At 36.0% G+C, this 18,659-nt stretch overlaps 1 protein-coding gene across 1 annotated transcript in view; it reads right to left on the minus strand.

Annotated features, from left to right (window-relative positions):
• Window positions 1-18,554, minus strand: part of LOC127870839 (centrosomal protein CCDC61-like) — a 27,914-nt gene extending 9,360 nt beyond the window's left edge. The window contains exons 1-11 of the mRNA XM_052413373.1: window positions 18,137-18,554; window positions 10,326-10,408; window positions 9,911-10,074; window positions 9,506-9,611; window positions 7,631-7,677; window positions 4,893-4,989; window positions 4,323-4,442; window positions 2,845-2,924; window positions 2,236-2,495; window positions 895-973; window positions 160-257 (exon numbers count right to left, since the gene is read on the minus strand). Coding sequence (XP_052269333.1) covers window positions 160-257; window positions 895-973; window positions 2,236-2,495; window positions 2,845-2,924; window positions 4,323-4,442; window positions 4,893-4,989; window positions 7,631-7,677; window positions 9,506-9,611; window positions 9,911-10,074; window positions 10,326-10,408; window positions 18,137-18,287 — 1,285 coding nt within the window. The 5' untranslated portion in view covers window positions 18,288-18,554. The remainder of the gene's footprint in view (window positions 1-159; window positions 258-894; window positions 974-2,235; window positions 2,496-2,844; window positions 2,925-4,322; window positions 4,443-4,892; window positions 4,990-7,630; window positions 7,678-9,505; window positions 9,612-9,910; window positions 10,075-10,325; window positions 10,409-18,136) is intronic.
• Between the last annotated feature and the right edge of the window lie 105 nt (window positions 18,555-18,659).

The following is an 18,659-nucleotide window of genomic DNA, read 5'->3' on the forward strand; positions in this document are numbered from 1 at the left end:
GCGTGGCTAATTGAGCATTTAAGTGTCTTAAATAAATCACTCATTCATTCAAGTATCTTTTATCCATCCAATCGTTTTTTACAACACGATCCAAACATTGCACTTTTTTTTGACCCAGACATAACTTGGCGCTCCCTTAAAACAAACCAGCCCGGTCACCTGATACTCGACTACTGCTGTGTGGCAAACGCTTCCCAGATAGTGGCTTACTGGAGTTCAAGGAGGAACCAGATCTATTGGATCTTTGTTGTCGCTTCCTAGAACAGAATAAATACAGAGCAAGTGTCAGGAAACCACTTAAAAATATATTTGAGCCTTGGTCTGAGAAAAATGGGGCTTAACGCAGTCCACACAGGCTAATCAGGGCAGTCCACACAGGCTAATCAGGGCAGTCCACACAGGCTAATCAGGGATGAAACTTTCCACCTAAACTGAAATTTAAAAAGAAGAGACTTCCTTTAATTGATAAATTTCTTAGAGGCTGAAAGTGTTGTCCCTGATAAGCCCATGCATACCGCACAGGCCGATCTGGGATGACACCTAAAGTACATGCACTACGCTCCGGCCCATATCAGACCTTAAACCTTGAATGATGCATGACCCGCCATTATGTGGTCCTAAGTTGTTGTATTCAATCGCATAACTATAACTTTTAAAAAGACAGGAACAATAATTGTACTACCCACAAAACATTGTGGCTTTGGACACAATTAAGATAAAATAAATAGGTGTTAACATCATCACATGAGTGAGAACAAATTATTACTGATTTCTTACTCTTGCCACATTTCCTATATTTATCATATAATTAGTTCTCACACATACCAAACACTTCAAAACAGTATGAACATGATGAGTTGTTTTAGTGGATTTATGTTCTGTAACTAATCTTACTTTTTGGTAAGCGCCTCTTGCTTCTTTCTTTCCTGATCTTTGACATAGGCTGATGGGTCAAATCTGCCACTCTGATTTGCTGAAATAAGTATTATTTATGCACAAAACTGTTCTAAATTCTCTTATAACCAAGAGCTGTCAGAGGACAGCGCGCTCTATACTAGTGCTTGACAGTAAAACGTAAGCTATCATGGAGAGGGGGGGGGGGGTATAATGTTGGTGAGTGGTCATTTAATAGATGATCTTTCAAAAATAAGGGGATTTTTTTTTTTGGGGGGGGGATCCTGGGGTGGGGCATGGAGAATGGTTTGGGTGGAATGCATTGTGGTATGTCAGGTAAGTGTTGTTTTGTCAAATTATGAATCAAATGTGATCATAAATTAAGAAGTTATGGCAATTTAAGCAAAATGTTCAATTATCTAAGTATAAAAGGGGCCATAATTCTATCAAAATGCTTGATACAGTTGTCTGCTCTTGTTTATATATTGGGATCATGTTGGTAAAGAAGTATGCAAAATATGAAAGCAATATGTCAAAGGACATAGACAATATTTGAGGTGGTACGCAAACTTTAACATAGATTTATCAATAATATGCATATTTTAAGTATAAAAGGGGCAATAATTCTGTCAAAATGCTTGATACAATTGTCTGCTCTTGTTTATAGATTGGGGTCATGTTGGTAAAGAAGTATGCAAAATATAAAAGCAATATGTCAAAGGACATAGGAAATATTTGGGGTAGTACGCAAACTTTAACATTTGCACGCTAATGCTAACGCTGACGCTTACGCTAATGCCCACGCCGGGGTTCATGTGCTTAAGGTGTTGTCAGACATGAACAATACTTTCCACCTAAACTGAATATTTATGCCCCCTTCGAAGAAGAGGGGGTATATTGTTTTGCACATGTCGGTTGGTCCGTCCACCAGATGGTTTCCGGATGATAACTCAAGAACCCTTAGGCCTAGGATCATGAAACTTCATAGGTACATTGATCATGACTGGCAGATGACCCCTATTGATTTTCAGGTCACTAGGTCAAAGGTCAAGGTCACAGTGACAAAAAACGTATTCACACAATGGCTGCTACTACAACTGACAGCCCACATGGGGGGCATGCATGTTTTACAAACAGCCCTTGTTTCTAAGAAGAGACTTCCTTTAAAAAAACACCATAAAAGCGAAATGGGTTGTCCCTGATTAGCCATTGCAGATTGCACTGGCTTATCTTGAAGGACACTTTATGCACATGCATTAAGCCCTATTTCCCAAGAGCGAGCCTTTTATAGTTGCAGTTTGCTGTCATTTTACCTACAGACATTTGATTAAAAAAAATTACCTGCGGGGGTTGGGGAGGGAGTCCTACTTCGGAAACTATTTTTAACGCTACCAGACCGATCACTCAGTCGGCTTCTGTTCACAGATGATGGTCTCTCGAGTGATCCATCTCGTGCCGACAAGCGATCTGACCAGGATCGATCCCGGGACAGTGATCTCTCTCTACCCTGCGAATGTGATCGCTCCCTTGAGGAATACCGATCATAGGAGTTTGTGCGCTCTCTACTGAGTGGCCGAGAGGGTCTAGCATGGACTTTGTCTCTGAAAAATAAATATCAATAAATAGACTAACATGCCTGTTAAAGGATTGATGTTTATGATTTTTCTTTTTAGAAAAAACTGGTCAACTCAAAATTTAATATTCCTATTCATACCAGTTTGATATATTTAGCAATCTGTTATTTGTACATCAGGACACTTAAGAAAATTATGCAACATAACAGAAATCATTAACATTTACAACCATAATATTGACTGTACCATTACATCAAAACAGTTTTGCATATTAAAATATGCTTCACTCAGTATTGGGCTATAGTAAAATCATACAGCATTTGCCAGATTACAAATTGAAGCAACTGAAAAGCATTCATCTAATTAAAACCAGTACCTCTTATACAATGCCAGTTCATTTGTGAGATTTTTTACTCTGATTTTCAGGTTTCGCTCAGAAGCCTGCACCTCCTCTATCTGAAACAATTGAAACTGAAAATACACTCTGCATTCAATAAACACCGATGACCCTGGTGAAAACCTGGAAAGTGTTGATTCATCGACCCATTTTAAATGCTGAAGACCCCCTTGGAAATCTTGACAGTGTTGACAATGTTGATTTACCGGAACATTATAAATGCTGAAGACACCATTGAAAACCTTGACATTGCTGATACATCCGTCCATTATAAATGCTGAAGACCCTGTTGGAAAACTTGACAGTGTTGATAAACTGGCCCATTATAAATGCTGAAGGAAACCTTGACAGTGTTGATAATGTGATTTTTTAATAGAAGACTTTTTTTATAGAAGACTTGTAGTTGATGCTACATACCAAATATGAAAGCCTAATAGTTTATTAGTTCATACAAGTAGATTTTTTAAAGGTTTCATCTATATGAGTCTATGTAAAACTGGTGATCCCTGGGGCATGGTCAGTTTTCACACCAGGGCTACGATTTGAACTTGGTAAAGGACCTCAATATGATATTAAAGGCTAAATAAAAAAACTCTTCACCTTACCGTTACTGAAAAGATTGTTGAAGTTTTCACTGTATAAATTTATGGAAAACGAGTAATTCCCCGGGCCTGCCCTATGTTGACCTCATGGGCATGATTTTAACAAACTTAGCTGAGGACCACCATACCATGCTACATGCAAAATACCACAAATATGGGCATTGCATTTTTTAGGAGATGTCAAGCACTTTCAATAGTGACTTTTACGCAAAGGGCTCATTTTAACCCTTTTTTTAATAAGTAACACCCAATTAACATTTCAGTGAAGTTTCCTCAAAATTTGCACTTCAGTTCAAGAGAAGAAGTAAAACGCACACACACACACAGGGAGAATTGGGAATTTAAGGCAGTATTTTGGGAAAAATATATTCATCACAAGAATAGGAATAAAGCCTACTATTGGGCCCAACATTAGCCTACCAACTACATCCCCCCACGAAAAAAAAATCACAACACACACTGACTTTTAAAACCTGTATATGAGATTGGAAATTAAGACTTATTGTGGCCCCAAATAAGCATCCCCCCATAAAAAAAAAAAACACAAACAAAAACTAAAAAAACAACAAACACTGAATATTTGAGTCGCGTTCTGACAAAACTGAGCATAATGATGTGCGTAAAGTGTCGTCCCAGATTAGCCTGGGCAGTCCGCATAGGCTAATCAGGGACGACATTTTCCGCTGTTATGACATTTTTGTTTAAATGAAGTCTCTTCCTAGCAAAAATCCAATTTAGGCAGAGAGTGTCATCCCTGATTAGCCTGTGTGGATTGCGGGGCTAATCTGGGACGACACTTTACACACATGCATTTAGCCCCGTTTTCTCAGAACGCGTCCATTTAACTCCACTCACCTCCTCCATGAGGTCCCTGTACTGCTGGCCATGCTTGCTCACATGCCGCTGGTGTTTGGTCTTCTCCTTCATTAGCTCCTCCTCCAGCTGACGGGCCATGCTCTTGAACATCTTCAGCTCCTGAATGCATACACATGGACGGCTCTCTGGGAAAACAGGGCTTAATGCATGTGTGTAGAGTGACATCCCAGATTAGCCTGTACAGTCCTCACATGCTAATCAGGGACGACATTTTAAGCTTTAAAAGGATATTCACTAAGAAGGGAGCAAACAAAAAATACCATAAAAGCAGACAGTCCACACAGGCTAATCAGGGATGACACTTCGTACATGCATAACACTCCATTGTCCACGAGGCTCATATATACCTTAGTACTCTTTGACACTACCAAGACCAGGCAGGCATGCAATATTTTAGCAACATTTCTGTAAACTACTAACTAAGCCTTGATAAAACTGCAGCTGTAAATGCCAAACCCAAAAAGTACCATTATGCTAGCACTTGTTAGGATTTTAGAATTTAGAATCCAAAAGGAAGAACTCAGTTGATTGGAGTTGTGTATTCATTACCTTGAGAGCATTTCCCTCAGTTGTGTTCTTCATTTCTCGACGATACTGAAGAAATTCTGCCTCAATGTCCTCCTTTTCCTTCCGCAGGACTTGAAGCCTAGCAACAGTATGCAACATGAACAATTGCATCAGGCAATCAATGGCAGATCTCACCCAGCCAAAGAAGAGCATTTTAACCTTGAAGTGTGACCTTGATGTGAGTTCCTCATGAATTCTAGGCATTGTCACAATGTGATAAACATTTCAGGCATGTTTAATGAACCCCATTTCAAAGTAAGAGGAGATAATAAACGGACATTAAAATACAACAGGTGAAGGCTTTCAACTGAAAAGTGTGATCTTCATGTAGTCCTAGGGTTGTCAGTTCTGGATTATGCTGTCTGCACATAGCTTAACTGAGCAAAACATTTGAGCAAAGTTTCATTAATCCTTCAAAAGGACAAAAACAGAATTGACACAAAATGGAGGCTTGCATATTTGCACCTCCAAGGGTTACCTGGACTTGAATTGACTCATACCTTCTGCACAAAATCTCAATTACCTAAACCTTTGGGCCAAGTTTCATAAAAATTCTTCAGAGGGTACATGAGATACAAAGTGGACATGAAAGGGTTAGGGACAGACTGACATACCGCAATCTATAATTCCATGCTGCTTGGCAGCTGGGAATTAATGAGCCTCCAGCTACAAATAAGCATTTTGAGATGACAAAAATTGCACTGGGCTACATGATTATCTGAAAAATTCTCCCTCTCATTTTCAAAACAGAAATGAACATGTCAGGCAGAGTTTGAAAACAACTAGAGCCTTGTCACAGACTTGACGAATACCCCATCATGCCGCATTGACACAGAATATTTTGCATGTTGTCTTCACAAAAAACAGCGGACACCATACTCAATGTTTAAAATGCACTTAGTGACCCATGATCTAGTTTTTGATCTGGCATGGCCCATGTTTGAACTTGGCCTTAAGATCATCTAGATACAACTTCTGACCAAGTTTGGTGAAGATCGGATGAAAACTACTTGAATTAGAGAGTGGACACCATACTGAATGTTAAAACAAGAGCTTTGTTTGTGAAACACAATGCCCCCTCCTGCGCCGCTTTGAAGCCATAAATTTGACCTTTGCCCTTGAAGGATGACCTTGACCTTTCACCACTTAAAATGTGCAACTCCATGAGATACACATGCATTCCAAATATCAAGTTGCTATCTTCAATATGGCAAGATTTATGAACAAGGTTAAGTTTGTGACACATACAATGACAGACAAACAGACAGACAGACTGACAGGCCAAAAACAATATACCCCTCATTCGATCCGGGGCATAAAAAGCACTAAGAGACCCAGTGACCTAGTTTTTTGCCAAGCATGGCCCATGTTCGAACATGGCCTAGAGATCAGCTAGATAAAACTTCTGACCAGGTTTGGTGAAGAGCGGATGATTAGTACTTGAAATAGAGAGCTGACATCATACTGAATGTGTAAAACACATTAAGTGACCCGGTGACCTAGTTTTTGGCCCGGCATGGCCCATGTTCGAACATGGCCTAGAGATCATCTATATCAAACTTCTGACCAAGTTTGGTGAAGATCTGAAGTAAACTACTTCAATAAGAGAGCGGACACCATGCTCAATGCTTAAAACGCACTAAGTGACCCGTGACCTAGTTTTTGACCCGGCAGGGCCCATGTTCGATCTTGGCCTAATGATCATCTAGATAAAACTTCTGACCAAGTTTGGAAAAGATCAGATGAAAATTACTTGAATTAGAGAGCAGACACCATGCTGAATGTTAAAAAACGCACTAAATGACACCGTGACCTAGTTTTTGGCCCGGCAAAGCCCATGTTCAAACTTGGCCTAGAGATCATCTAGATAAAACTTCTGACCAAGTTTGGTGAAGATTGGATGAAAACTACTTGAATTAGAGAGCGGACAACATGCTGAATGTTTAAAACACACTAAGTGACCCCTTGACCTAGTTTTTGACCCGGCATGACCCATATTCAAGTTTGACCTAGACATCATCTAGATACAACTTCTGACCAAAAGTTTGGTGAAGATCGGATGAAAACAACTTGAATTAGAGAGCGGACACTTAATACGGACCGACCCACCAACGGACAGACAAGTTCACTTCTATATACCCCCCTCAACTTCGTTTGTGGGGGTTTAATAATAGTTATTCAGTGGGAGCCCGGTCTGTAATGGAGTAAACATCATATAAAAACAAGACTACTGCCAAGCAATATTAGTCCCCTACCGTTGAAACTCCACCATTTTCAGATCTAAAAAAATAAAATTTATTTGTTGCCATAGCAACCAGAATTCTTGACGTATGAACAAAATGAAATGATTTGCATAATGTCCATATTGCCATCTGTCCATGTTTCAAGTTTCGTGAAAAAATATGAAGAACTTTTAAAGTTGTGATCCAGAAAGTGTGACAGACTTACTGACAGACAGAGCGCAAACCATAAGTCCCCTCTGGTTTCACCGGTAGGGGACAATAAATATAAATATGAAGCTTTCATAATGACATAGTGATTTATTAAAGATAAACAATTAACCTATCAATCATATACAAATATACTTTAAATTGGTAAACTTTATCATCCTTATGTACATGCATATTCTGAATCGTACAAGGATTACAAAATGACCATGGGCACAAATTAACTGACAAGGCAGTTTAAAAAATTAATATTAATATGAATGATTCACTTACTCTTTTCGCAATTTTTCAACATCTTTGGAGTGTATTTCTGTAGGAGGCTGCAAACAAAATACATGAACAAGTACAAATGAAAGTATTATTGTGGTCATTAGTTACAATTGTGATCATTAGTTACGGCTTTTAATAATGTACATGTTGTACTAGTTGTAACATTTTGCACAACAAACAATATAAGTTATTATTCATATAAAATGTAATAATTACAATTTTTTGACTGTTAAAACAAGTCAAGTATAAATTAAAACTCATGTTACCGTAATATCATAAGTCTATCCACTTATAAGTTACAGGGTAAAAATTTGACACAAATAGGCTGTTTTGTTTATGAACACTCCATAAAGTGGGTAAGAATTTGCAAGAAATGTCAAAATAACAAGATGTGTTTGTGAAACACAATGTCCCCCTATATGATGCTTGACCTTGTAGGATGACCTTGACCTTGACCCTTCACCACTCAAAATGTGCAGCTCCTTGAGATACACAAGCATTTCAAATATAAAATTGCTAGCTTCAATATTGCAGAAGTGACATTACATGCGCAATTTTGACCCATATATTTGACCTTGAAGGATGACCTTGACCTTGACCTTTCACCACTCAAAATGTGCAGCTCCATGAGATACACATGCATGCCAAATATCAAGTTGCTATCTTCAATATTGCAAAAGTATTCATAAAATAAGCGATTTGGGCCACATATATTTGACCTCTGACCTTGAAGGATGACCTTGACCTTTCACCACTCAAAATGTGCAGCTCCATGAGAAACACATGCATGCCAAATATCAAGTTGCTATCTTCAATATTGCAAAAGTATTCATAAAATGAGCGATTTTGGCCACATATATTTGACCTCTGACCTTGAAGGATGACCTTGACCTTTCACTACTCAAAATGTGCAGCTTCATGAGATACATATGTATGCCAAATATGAAGTTGCTATCTTCAATATAGCAAAAGTTATTGCAAAATGTTAAAGTTGGCGCAAACCAACCAACCAACCAACCAACAGACCAACCGACCAACAGACAGGGAAAAAACAATATGGCCCCCACTACTATAGTGGGGGACATACAAATCTGCGTAAAAGCAACAGTGTTTGTTTGTTTTTTATGGCTCAATCAAGCACAAATATGTAATATCTTGTGTTTTATACCTTGTGAAAATTTATTTAAATATGCATGTTCATGATTGTATAATCTGTCAAAACAACTATTTTGTGTCAGTTAACATATAAGTCATATAAATGCCAACAAATACTAGTTAATTTTTCACATAAATTTACTTTAACTTCCGCTCTCTTTTTTAGAATTTACAGTACATGTTGTATCAATCTAAATCTAAATGTTGTCAACATGTTGTTATAATTTGACAACAACAGTGCCTGATGCAGTACATGATTTACAAATGTTTTATGGGAATGCCCAATCCTACATGTAGTAGGACAGCAAATAAAGGCATATCACACAAATCACTTACTGATGCCACATGAATAGTTTACCAGCATTTTTACTCATGGACAATGGCAATGGTTTGTGGTCATTAAATTCGTGAACACAATAATCGTCAATACTGGCCAGAATTGATCTAAAAAGTGTGTTTGTTGTGCATAATTATGTGAAGTCAAATATCCTTTAAAGTTCATAATGCCATGAGATCAAATGTTACAGCAATTTTAATGAAATATCCTAATTTGTACCTTAAGAATTGATGCATGTATCACTGTATGCATTGAAATGCCCATTAAGTTGAGACTATTTTTCATTGAACTATAATTTTAAAGGATTTTTAAAGAAAATTATCTTGACTTATGAGTATTTAAAGTAATTTATGTAAAATGTTATCACATCTATAAATAAGGAATACCTGTGTTTTCAGTGCTTTGATTTCTGCACGAAGATTTCTGACTTGTTCTTGAAGTTGACGTGGATCTGGCTTACCCACGTATGGTAATGGCAAAGGGTAATGTATTCTATAAAAAAAATAGGTAGATGAGTTTACATTTGCATGAACATTACAACTCAGCATGAGATCAAATATGTGCATGACAATGAAACAATACTAAAGCAGTGCCTCAAGGGAATTACTGATTTTATTAATTATTGTTAAAATGATGTTTACTATTTCAATAACTTGTGTATTGCAGAGCAAAATATAGTGCCAAATACCAACTAATGTAATTCAAACATAAGATCTCTTCTTATTTCTAGACATCCTCAAGACCTCAAATATCAATTTAAGAGTTTTTCTCTACAAGTCTTAATTAAGTACCTGTCGAACTCCACTGTGTATGTCAAAATGAGGTAACGTTTTGAGTTTAGGGACACAGTCCTCTGTTGGGCAGCAGCTGGTTTAGCAGCACTCCCTGATTTCCTCTGTCTTAACGACTCAAGATCTGCATAGGTGAGAAGGTCTAGCGAAACACTTTCACTTGCCTGAGAAAAAAAGTAACCAGTTATTACATTTTTTGTTACTTTTATAGAATTTAAATTACACGTGTTTTAAATACAATCAACAGGTAAAATAAAGAAATTGCTGTCAGGTAAATAATTTACATAGCTTGCATCATACACCATATAACTAAGTTAGAGTTTATTTACTCATGAGTGCCATAAAATTTAACTTACAAGTTCTCTATATATTAATTATATAGTTTTCAAAACATAACAGTGTGATAAATTATTACCTGTATGATTCCAGATTCCAACATGCTAACAAAAATATTAAATTGCTTGAAGTTCCCAGTTTTATGTGTGAGATCTTCAATATCTGGAAAAAAACACACAATATTTTTTATTGCATATGTAATTGAATACATAAAAGTTTGAAAATATAGTTATACTTTTCAACAGAGACAGAAACATTTTTGCATTGGGTCATTCACTCATTGATTTAAATCTTATGTTATGTAACCTCAATGGAATACAGGAACCAATTTTTAAGTTATCACAAAAGTCAAGTGAAAAGTGAGAATCATGAAGTCATAACTTTAAGGGGCCTTTTCACTTTTTGGTAAATTGACAAAATTAAAAAAAGTTGGTACAGATTCTCAAATTTTCGTTTCAGTAATGATATTTGTGAGGAAACAGTAATACTGAACATTTAACATGCTCTTAAATAGCCATTTTATGCATCTTTTGACGATTTAAAAACCTGAATTTTATAAAGCGTTGCAACGTGAAACGATTGAATAATTTGGCGAGTTCTGTTGTTGTTGTTATATTTTGTGAAACTTCAAGGATTGCTTATAAAAAGTATAAAATACATATTGATTGTACGAGCACGGATGGTCGAGTGGTCTAATTGGGTAGACTTTTACTCCAGGATTCCAGGGGTAAGTGGTTCGAGCCCTGTTGAGGGATACTTTTTTTTATAACTTTTTTAACTGTATTCTTGATTTTTTACTGGAGCTTTTTATATCCAATGTTTATATTTATCAATATAAAGCATTTAAAGACAAACTTCAATACATGCCAAAATGTGTGAAAAGGCCCCTTAAAGGGACTTGTTCACAGCTTGGAAATTGAAAATTTTCATCACCCTACTTAGTGCTTAAAAGCATCAGTTTGTTTATTGATAATCATAAATCAAAGTCATTAAAAAAACAAGGTGTTTGGAACAGTTTTCATCGATAACTTGGAACACATGTGAATCACTTACATATCATTTTTGATAGGCTTATTGGCGTTGCACTGGAGTGCGGCGACTAGTATGTAATGCGTTTTTTTTTCGCTTGTGTGAGGAGAAGTTATTTTACGGATCAATGTATATATTTTTGTTTAAAGAATATCTTGCATAGTGGTGATTTTTTGTGTAAATTAGTGTAAATAAGTACTGCATTTGTGCCTATTACATTTATTACAACATTTATTGCCAATAATGCAAAGCTAATTGTTTTAAATAATAACTGATCACAGGGGAAAGATCACAGGGACTGGGCAAATACGCGAAACTTTCTCGTTTTGTACAAAAACAAAACATAATCAAAATATATTTATTATTTGTTTTTTCTAACAAAAGCGCAGACTTTTGCTGTTCGAGTTTTGGTTAACGCGAATTTTCTTCAATTTTACAAGACGACAGCGATTATCAGGTTTATTGCTTTATTGATAACCGTTACACTACAGTCACTTATTAAGGCAGTAGGTGCCTAGTGAGATCGGGAATAGTTGGTCGATATTGCCGTATTCGGAAAGCGTTTCAGCTATAAGCGATATCTACGGTAAAGTCCGGAAATTATACTAAATACACGAATAAATTTGTATTTTTTTATTTAAGATTAAATAACTATACAAAACAAATATAAGTTTAATTAGTTTGTTTCATAAAATATTTGTGTTCATGACGTCACGGCTGTTGACATTTTCTTATCAAAACGAAACTGCGAAATAAAAGCGAGCGATTTGCAAAATCGAAAAAGAAGCAAACACCGATCGACTACGTTGTGTTCGATAACAATTATTCATTTACCGAGCTCTGCGATAGCGATTTGTGTGAAAATAACTCACGTAAAAGCTATTCGCATTTGCTAAATGGCGTGAAAAGAGTAAGCAGAAGTGGGTGGGGGGGATGGAAGAAGATTGATTGACTCGTTGAGCTGGAGTTTTTGCTTAACAAATTACAGTATGGACAGTTTTGTAATCTGTGTCCCATTTCTTTGACAATATATAACACTGTTGGCGAACTACAAAATGGCCTCAGTGGTTATTTGTACGTTGTTTGTGAAAACCCTGACTGTAGAAAAGTAAACCGTGTTGCTTATGGAAAGCAGCATCATCTCAAGATCAGGGGAATGCTATGCTTTGACGTAAATACCAAGCTTGGAACAGGTATGCATATCTTCATTTTTCAACCTGCCATTTCTATCAATGTTTAATCATTACACACACACACAATTGCCATTGATTTTTGGACTTCTTACACATTTTCAGAGCCCTTAAAATTCCAAGTGTCATTCCCAGTGAATATTTGTTTATCGTGTAATATATAAGGAAACATTTCGGTGTCCATATTCAGTTTTCAAATTTAGTTTCGCATTTGTGTTGTTACATGTATATCCAATTGATTGCTCATTCATGTTATTTAATAATGTAATGATGATACGAATGGATTCTATGAAAATACATTGTGACTGACGTCACGTCATTATTAAGTAATTTACGGCCTTATTTTGTTTTCATGTTCTTATCATTTTCAATTCTCTTTTCAGCAATGAAAGTCAGTTTGGGCAAGCCAGTGAAGGTAAATAACTTCCTAACCACTCTAAACATAACGCTTATTGCAAATAGAAATCTTAAGAAGATGGAGGCTCGTGCTGAGGAGGCCATCAAGAAAATCTCAACTGCTTCGTCTAACAAGGCTGCCATTGATGCTTATGAGAAAGAAATGGAGTAAGTGTAAAAACTAACTTTTAATACAATGTTATTGACTATTCTGGTGCCAAATTTTTGTATTTTTTCTCATCAACTGTCTTCTTATTTCCTATTCCAGACGAACATGAAACATATTAATAATAATTGTTTTATTAAAGGCACTGTGTTCAATTAAAACTTCTCTACATGATTGTATGATGTCATTGTGGCTTGCAAAGTTTCCCAGAGCCAATTTTGTTGCTCATAATGGGCGCAAGTTTGATTTTCCGGTTTTGGTTAGTGCATTGCTGGACAAACACTGTTTTGAAACGTTTTGTAATTGTGTAGGCAGTTTTGTTGACTCTTTGCCGGTTTTCAAAAATCGTATCCTAGACAGTCACACAAACAGGAAGATCTAATGAACGTGTTCTCCAGGCAACCTGCAACGCCCACAGTGCTCCTGATGATGATGAAGCACTGGGATCTTTGCTTAAAACATGTAAAATTACTGACAATATGGCCCACATCTTTACTGTTACTGCAATCCATAATTCAGTGTGTTTAAGTAATGAAAAGCCTTAAAGGCAAAGAACATTTATTAATTGATTGTTAGATGTGCTGTTGCATATAGGAACTCTAAAGCGACCAACAGCTGAAAACATTGCAGGATATGGACTGGCCTTGTGTGATTTGAAAGCCATATTTTCTAGTTCCGGAGAGCATGACTTTAGGGATATTTTCATTGCTAAAAACAATGAGGGACTACCAAAAGTCACAAACGCAAAAAAATATTTTATCTGAATTGTTCCCTCAAATCGGTCAGTTTTTCAGTGACGAAAGTCAAAATCACGCAATGGCTTTATACTGATACTAAATTATGTACATCTAGTTGTCATTAATCTGGCTGTTTTTATTAAAATATAAGTTGTATATTATTGTGCTACAGAAACATGCTAACTTATACATCTTGATGCTACGTAATATTGGGACAACTTTGACATTTTGTGGTGAACTGCACCTGTATTCATATGTTGTCTTTTGACTTTAGGTGACCTTAAGATTGTATAATTAGCTTGGCTGTTTTCGGAGAAAACTCCGAGGTATTGTCATAGCCTCTTCGTCGTCCGACTTCCGCCGTTGTGCTAAAACCTTTACATTGGCTCTAAAATTAAAGTGCTTCCACCTACAACTTTGAAACTTCATATGTACATGCACCTTGATGAGTTCTACACGCCACACCCATTTTTGGGTCACTAGGTCAAAGGTCACTGTGACCTCTAATATAAAACTTTAACTTTGCCTCTAACATCATAGTGCTTCCACCTACAACTTTATAATTTCATATGTACATGCATCTTGATGAGTTCTACACACCACACCCATTTTTTGGTCACTAGGTCAAGGTCACTGTGACATCTAATTTAAAACTTTAACTTTGCCTCTAACATCACAGTACTTCCACCTACAACTTTGAAACTTCATATGTAGATGCACCTTGATGAGTTCTACACGCCACACCCATTTTGGGTCACTAGGTCAAAGGTCAAGGTCACTGTGACCTCTAAAAAATAAAATAATCTGACAACCTTTCGCAGCCGAGCGTGGCACCCATTAAGCGGTGCTCTTGTTAATGTATTATTATATCAATATTAATTCAAATTTAGCTAAATTTCTTCACATGTCATGGTTTATAACTGTAGCTTTTAATAAGCAACTAGAAAACCCCCCAAAAAAAGTGATATACAAATTTATACTTAAATTCATTGCGTGAAAATGAATTGGGGTAGGCATACTCAAAGTATAATTTCTTGAAATAGGAACGGTAAAACTTCCTGAAATTCATTCAGTGTGTACAAAATATGTTGTGTTAAATAAATATGTACAATATATGCATTTCATCACACTACAAGTGACATAAAACGTAATTTAAGTTTCTTGTCCCTGAACCATTTGTTGTCGTTTTTGCCATTTTATCCAGATAAGTGCATATATTATTGGACATCAAAGGCACAATTCTCTTTCAATTACACTTTTTTAATTCTGTATCTACTAACAAAATCCAGTCAAGTACGTTAATTAAGTCATTTGTCAAAATATATGTATATTTTCCATTACAAAAAACTATATATTTTGGATATAGGGTAAATCCATAGAAAACGCCCAACCGAGTCAAAGGGAAGGTGTATTCAACCAAGTATAAAAAGTTAACCGGCTGGGAAAAAGTTTTAAAATTTTGCAATTAGTTGTGATTTACAATTTTCTATGTGAAAATAATAACAAAGAGTGTTTCTGGAAAAGTACCCATTAGGCTCCCACTACCTTAATATCTTAGTTAGAAGGTGATTTTTTAAGCAGTTCCGTAGTGTAGTGGTTACACGCTCGCTTCACATGTGGGAGAGGCCCAAGGTTCGAGCACCAGTAGAATCAAATTATTTTATTTGTGTTCTATGTTAACTTTTTGTTTTGATGTAGACATTTAAGTTTAAATAAATATGCTGTTTAATTGTAACCATTTTTTGTTTTTATTATGCCCATGAAATATATTGCCCATGAAATATATTTGTGAGAGGGGGGGGGGGGGCAGGGCCCTCAATCCATTTTAGGGGAAGCGGGTCGCTACCCATAGCAGGGGGAATTTTCGCGGCGTTTTCCCTTTTGGGGGGATTTTTTACTTACTATCTAATTATTACATTTGTACATGTTTGCACTATATTCATTGCTTATTTCATAATTTAGTATGTTTGACAAGATTAAATTAAAATAGAATTGAGATATAATAATCATGAGACATCTATCTATATAAAAAAAAAAAAAATTTTTTTTTTTTTTTTTTTTTTTAGGGGGAATTTTTCCCCAAAAAGGGGAAAAAAGTATACTTTTCAGGGGGGGGAATGCTGCCGAATTTCGGCCGTGGATTTGACAGACTGAGGGCCCTGGGGGGGGGGGGGGGGGTTCGTAAACACATTAAAACCTTCTTTGTTCCACTATCCTAGCAACCACCTAGTTACTAATAAAGGCGCTATAGAGCACGACACGTATTATTAATTGTAATAATGAGTCTTGATAAAGGAAGCAGCCGCTTATCAAAGAGGAGCACCATCACAGCACCCCAGTCTCATTACTACCTAGTCCTCCTACAGGTTGTTTTTTTAAGAACCACACATAGAAGGCCGCAGGCCTGACCTGTACCTTGCCAGTGGTATGGACCCTTTGGTATGGACCTTTAACCCAGCTAACTATCCAGCGTTTAAACTTCCGGGTTTAGATTTAAACCGACTATTAATAGCTTATTAATATCTTAGCTAGAAGGTGATGTTTCAAGCGGTTCCGTAGTGTAGTGGTTACACGCTCGTTTCACATGTGAGAGGCCCAAGGTTTGAGCCCCAGTAGAATCAAATTATTTTATTTGTGTTCTATGTTACTTTTTGTTTTGATGAAGACATTTTAGTATAAATAAATATGCTGTTTTATTGTAACCATTTTTTTGTTTTTATTATGCCAATGAAATATATGTGTGAGAGGGTGGGGGGGTTCGTAAACACATTAAAACTTTTACAGTGTTTTCATAACAATGAGTACTCAACCCCTATCGTAAATGAGCAACGTAAGAATAAGTTCAGAATCATCTCCCTTTGAAGTTGAGAAAAATATGAAATTACGCTTACAAGATGAAACAGATTTTTTAAAACCTACACAGTTCTGTTCCAGTAATGAAAACTGCACACGGATGCCAGTAAAAAAATGAAACCAATGTAAATAAAATGAACTATGAAATATTTGGGGGTTACAACACAAAATCATAGATAATGGTTATTTTGCGGTTATAACACAACATCTTAGATAATGGTTATTCGGGGGTTATAACACACAATCATAGATACATGTAATGGTTATACATTGTACCAGTATCTTGTTCTATTTTGTTTAAAATAATCGGCCATTATATTAATATTTACAGTAGAAAAAAATTGTTCCATGTAATTTCATTGAGTGCCTTTTACACTGAAATTCCCGACGTCCTTTGCATCAATACTTATCTTGTACATCATATATTATGCAAAATGATATGTTCAACATCTGCATGGTACAGTGATAGAAAGTTAGGCCAAAAAAAAAGGGTCTGTTTCTGGTCTCCTTGGGAAAAAAAGGGTTGGTAGTTAGATTCCTTTTTTTGGGGGGGGTACTAAAATGGAAGGCTACTAAAGCTTATAATAAGAAATACATGTATATGTATGCTTTATTTGCTTGATATAACATCTTATATGAACAAAAATGAACAAAACAGACCTTTTTTTTGGCCTTACATTTTGCTCCTGAAAGTCCTGGTTCAAATCCATGGAATAAGGCCCTTTATTATTCCCTGTTCTTTGGCATTAATATTATTTTAATTCATTGTGAATATTTAAGTTTTCTTACAATTATCTGTCAAAAAGTCCCTTTAAGACCCATGTTCACCCAACTTATTTCTACTTATTTCTAAGAAATGTTGTAAAATCAGGTCACTTCCAACAGCTTTGCTGTTAGACTAGCAAGGCTGTTAAGAGTTTCTGCTTATACATGAAACTTGAGAGATGGGGGACCTCAGTTCAATCCCCTGATTGAGGTCATGATTTCTCACTTTGAAATGGTAATGGAATGGAATTTAATGATGTCTATATCACAGAAAAGTTGTATGTTTGTAAGAAATGAATTATATCATATTTATCCTTGAAAACGTTTGAAAGAGCTGGGTGCAAATGTATATAAATACATATTTGATGCTAGGTACCGTAACGGCGTAAGAAAAAAGCACACACAAGATGGTCACAAGCTTTTGCATGAACTAGTAGCAATAATCCAACTGCTAGCTATTGACTCTCCGGGTTGCTGGGTATGTACTCATAAAAGCTCAATGGATGTCAGAATAAATAAAGCATGAACAGAAACTATGAAAATTAAAAAGTAACTAGTTGCAATAATCCAACTCCCAGCTATTGACCCTCTTAGTGGTATGTACGTACTCATAAAAGCTCAGAGCATTCAAGATGAACTTATCAAAAGTACAGTACTAAAAAGTTTGAGGGAGTGGCTTTTAAGCCAATAGCATGTATAATAAATATGATTTACATTTATAGTTATAAGTACATCACAATATATTAAGTCTTACAAGCTGAATCAAAATCTGCCCTCCATTGGTCTGCTGTTAGTTTATCCTCAACTTCAACTGTCAAAGAATTTTCTGCTTTCACGCACATTGTCACTATGTACTCTATTCCACGGAACACGTACGCTGCGGAAACTGACGACTGTTCATCCATTTTTAAAGAAATAATTGTCGAAACTGTTAATGAGGTTGGTTAAGGATAAGTTCAGACAAGTTTTAACTGAGTATTTTTTAGGATATTCCTTACAATCGGCAGCAAAAAACTACGAAACCAAATTATTCACATTGGCAATATGTATAAAATAACATTAATTGGATTCTACATAATTTGGAACTTTATGAACAAATCATGTTTGGCTTTTCAGTTATTGGCATTTGATTTTAAAGGAAATGAAACTAGGAAAGCCTGCGCTTGCGCATACAGCACATAATAGGGAGATACAAAATAAAGACAAAAATATGTTCCAAATAAGTTTACAGTGGGTTCTTTTATTTTCATTGAAAATGAATAAAAAAAATAACAAAG

The sequence above is a fragment of the Dreissena polymorpha genome, chromosome 3 (genome assembly GCF_020536995.1).
Source record: "Dreissena polymorpha isolate Duluth1 chromosome 3, UMN_Dpol_1.0, whole genome shotgun sequence".
Taxonomy (NCBI): Eukaryota; Metazoa; Mollusca; class Bivalvia; order Myida; family Dreissenidae; genus Dreissena; species Dreissena polymorpha.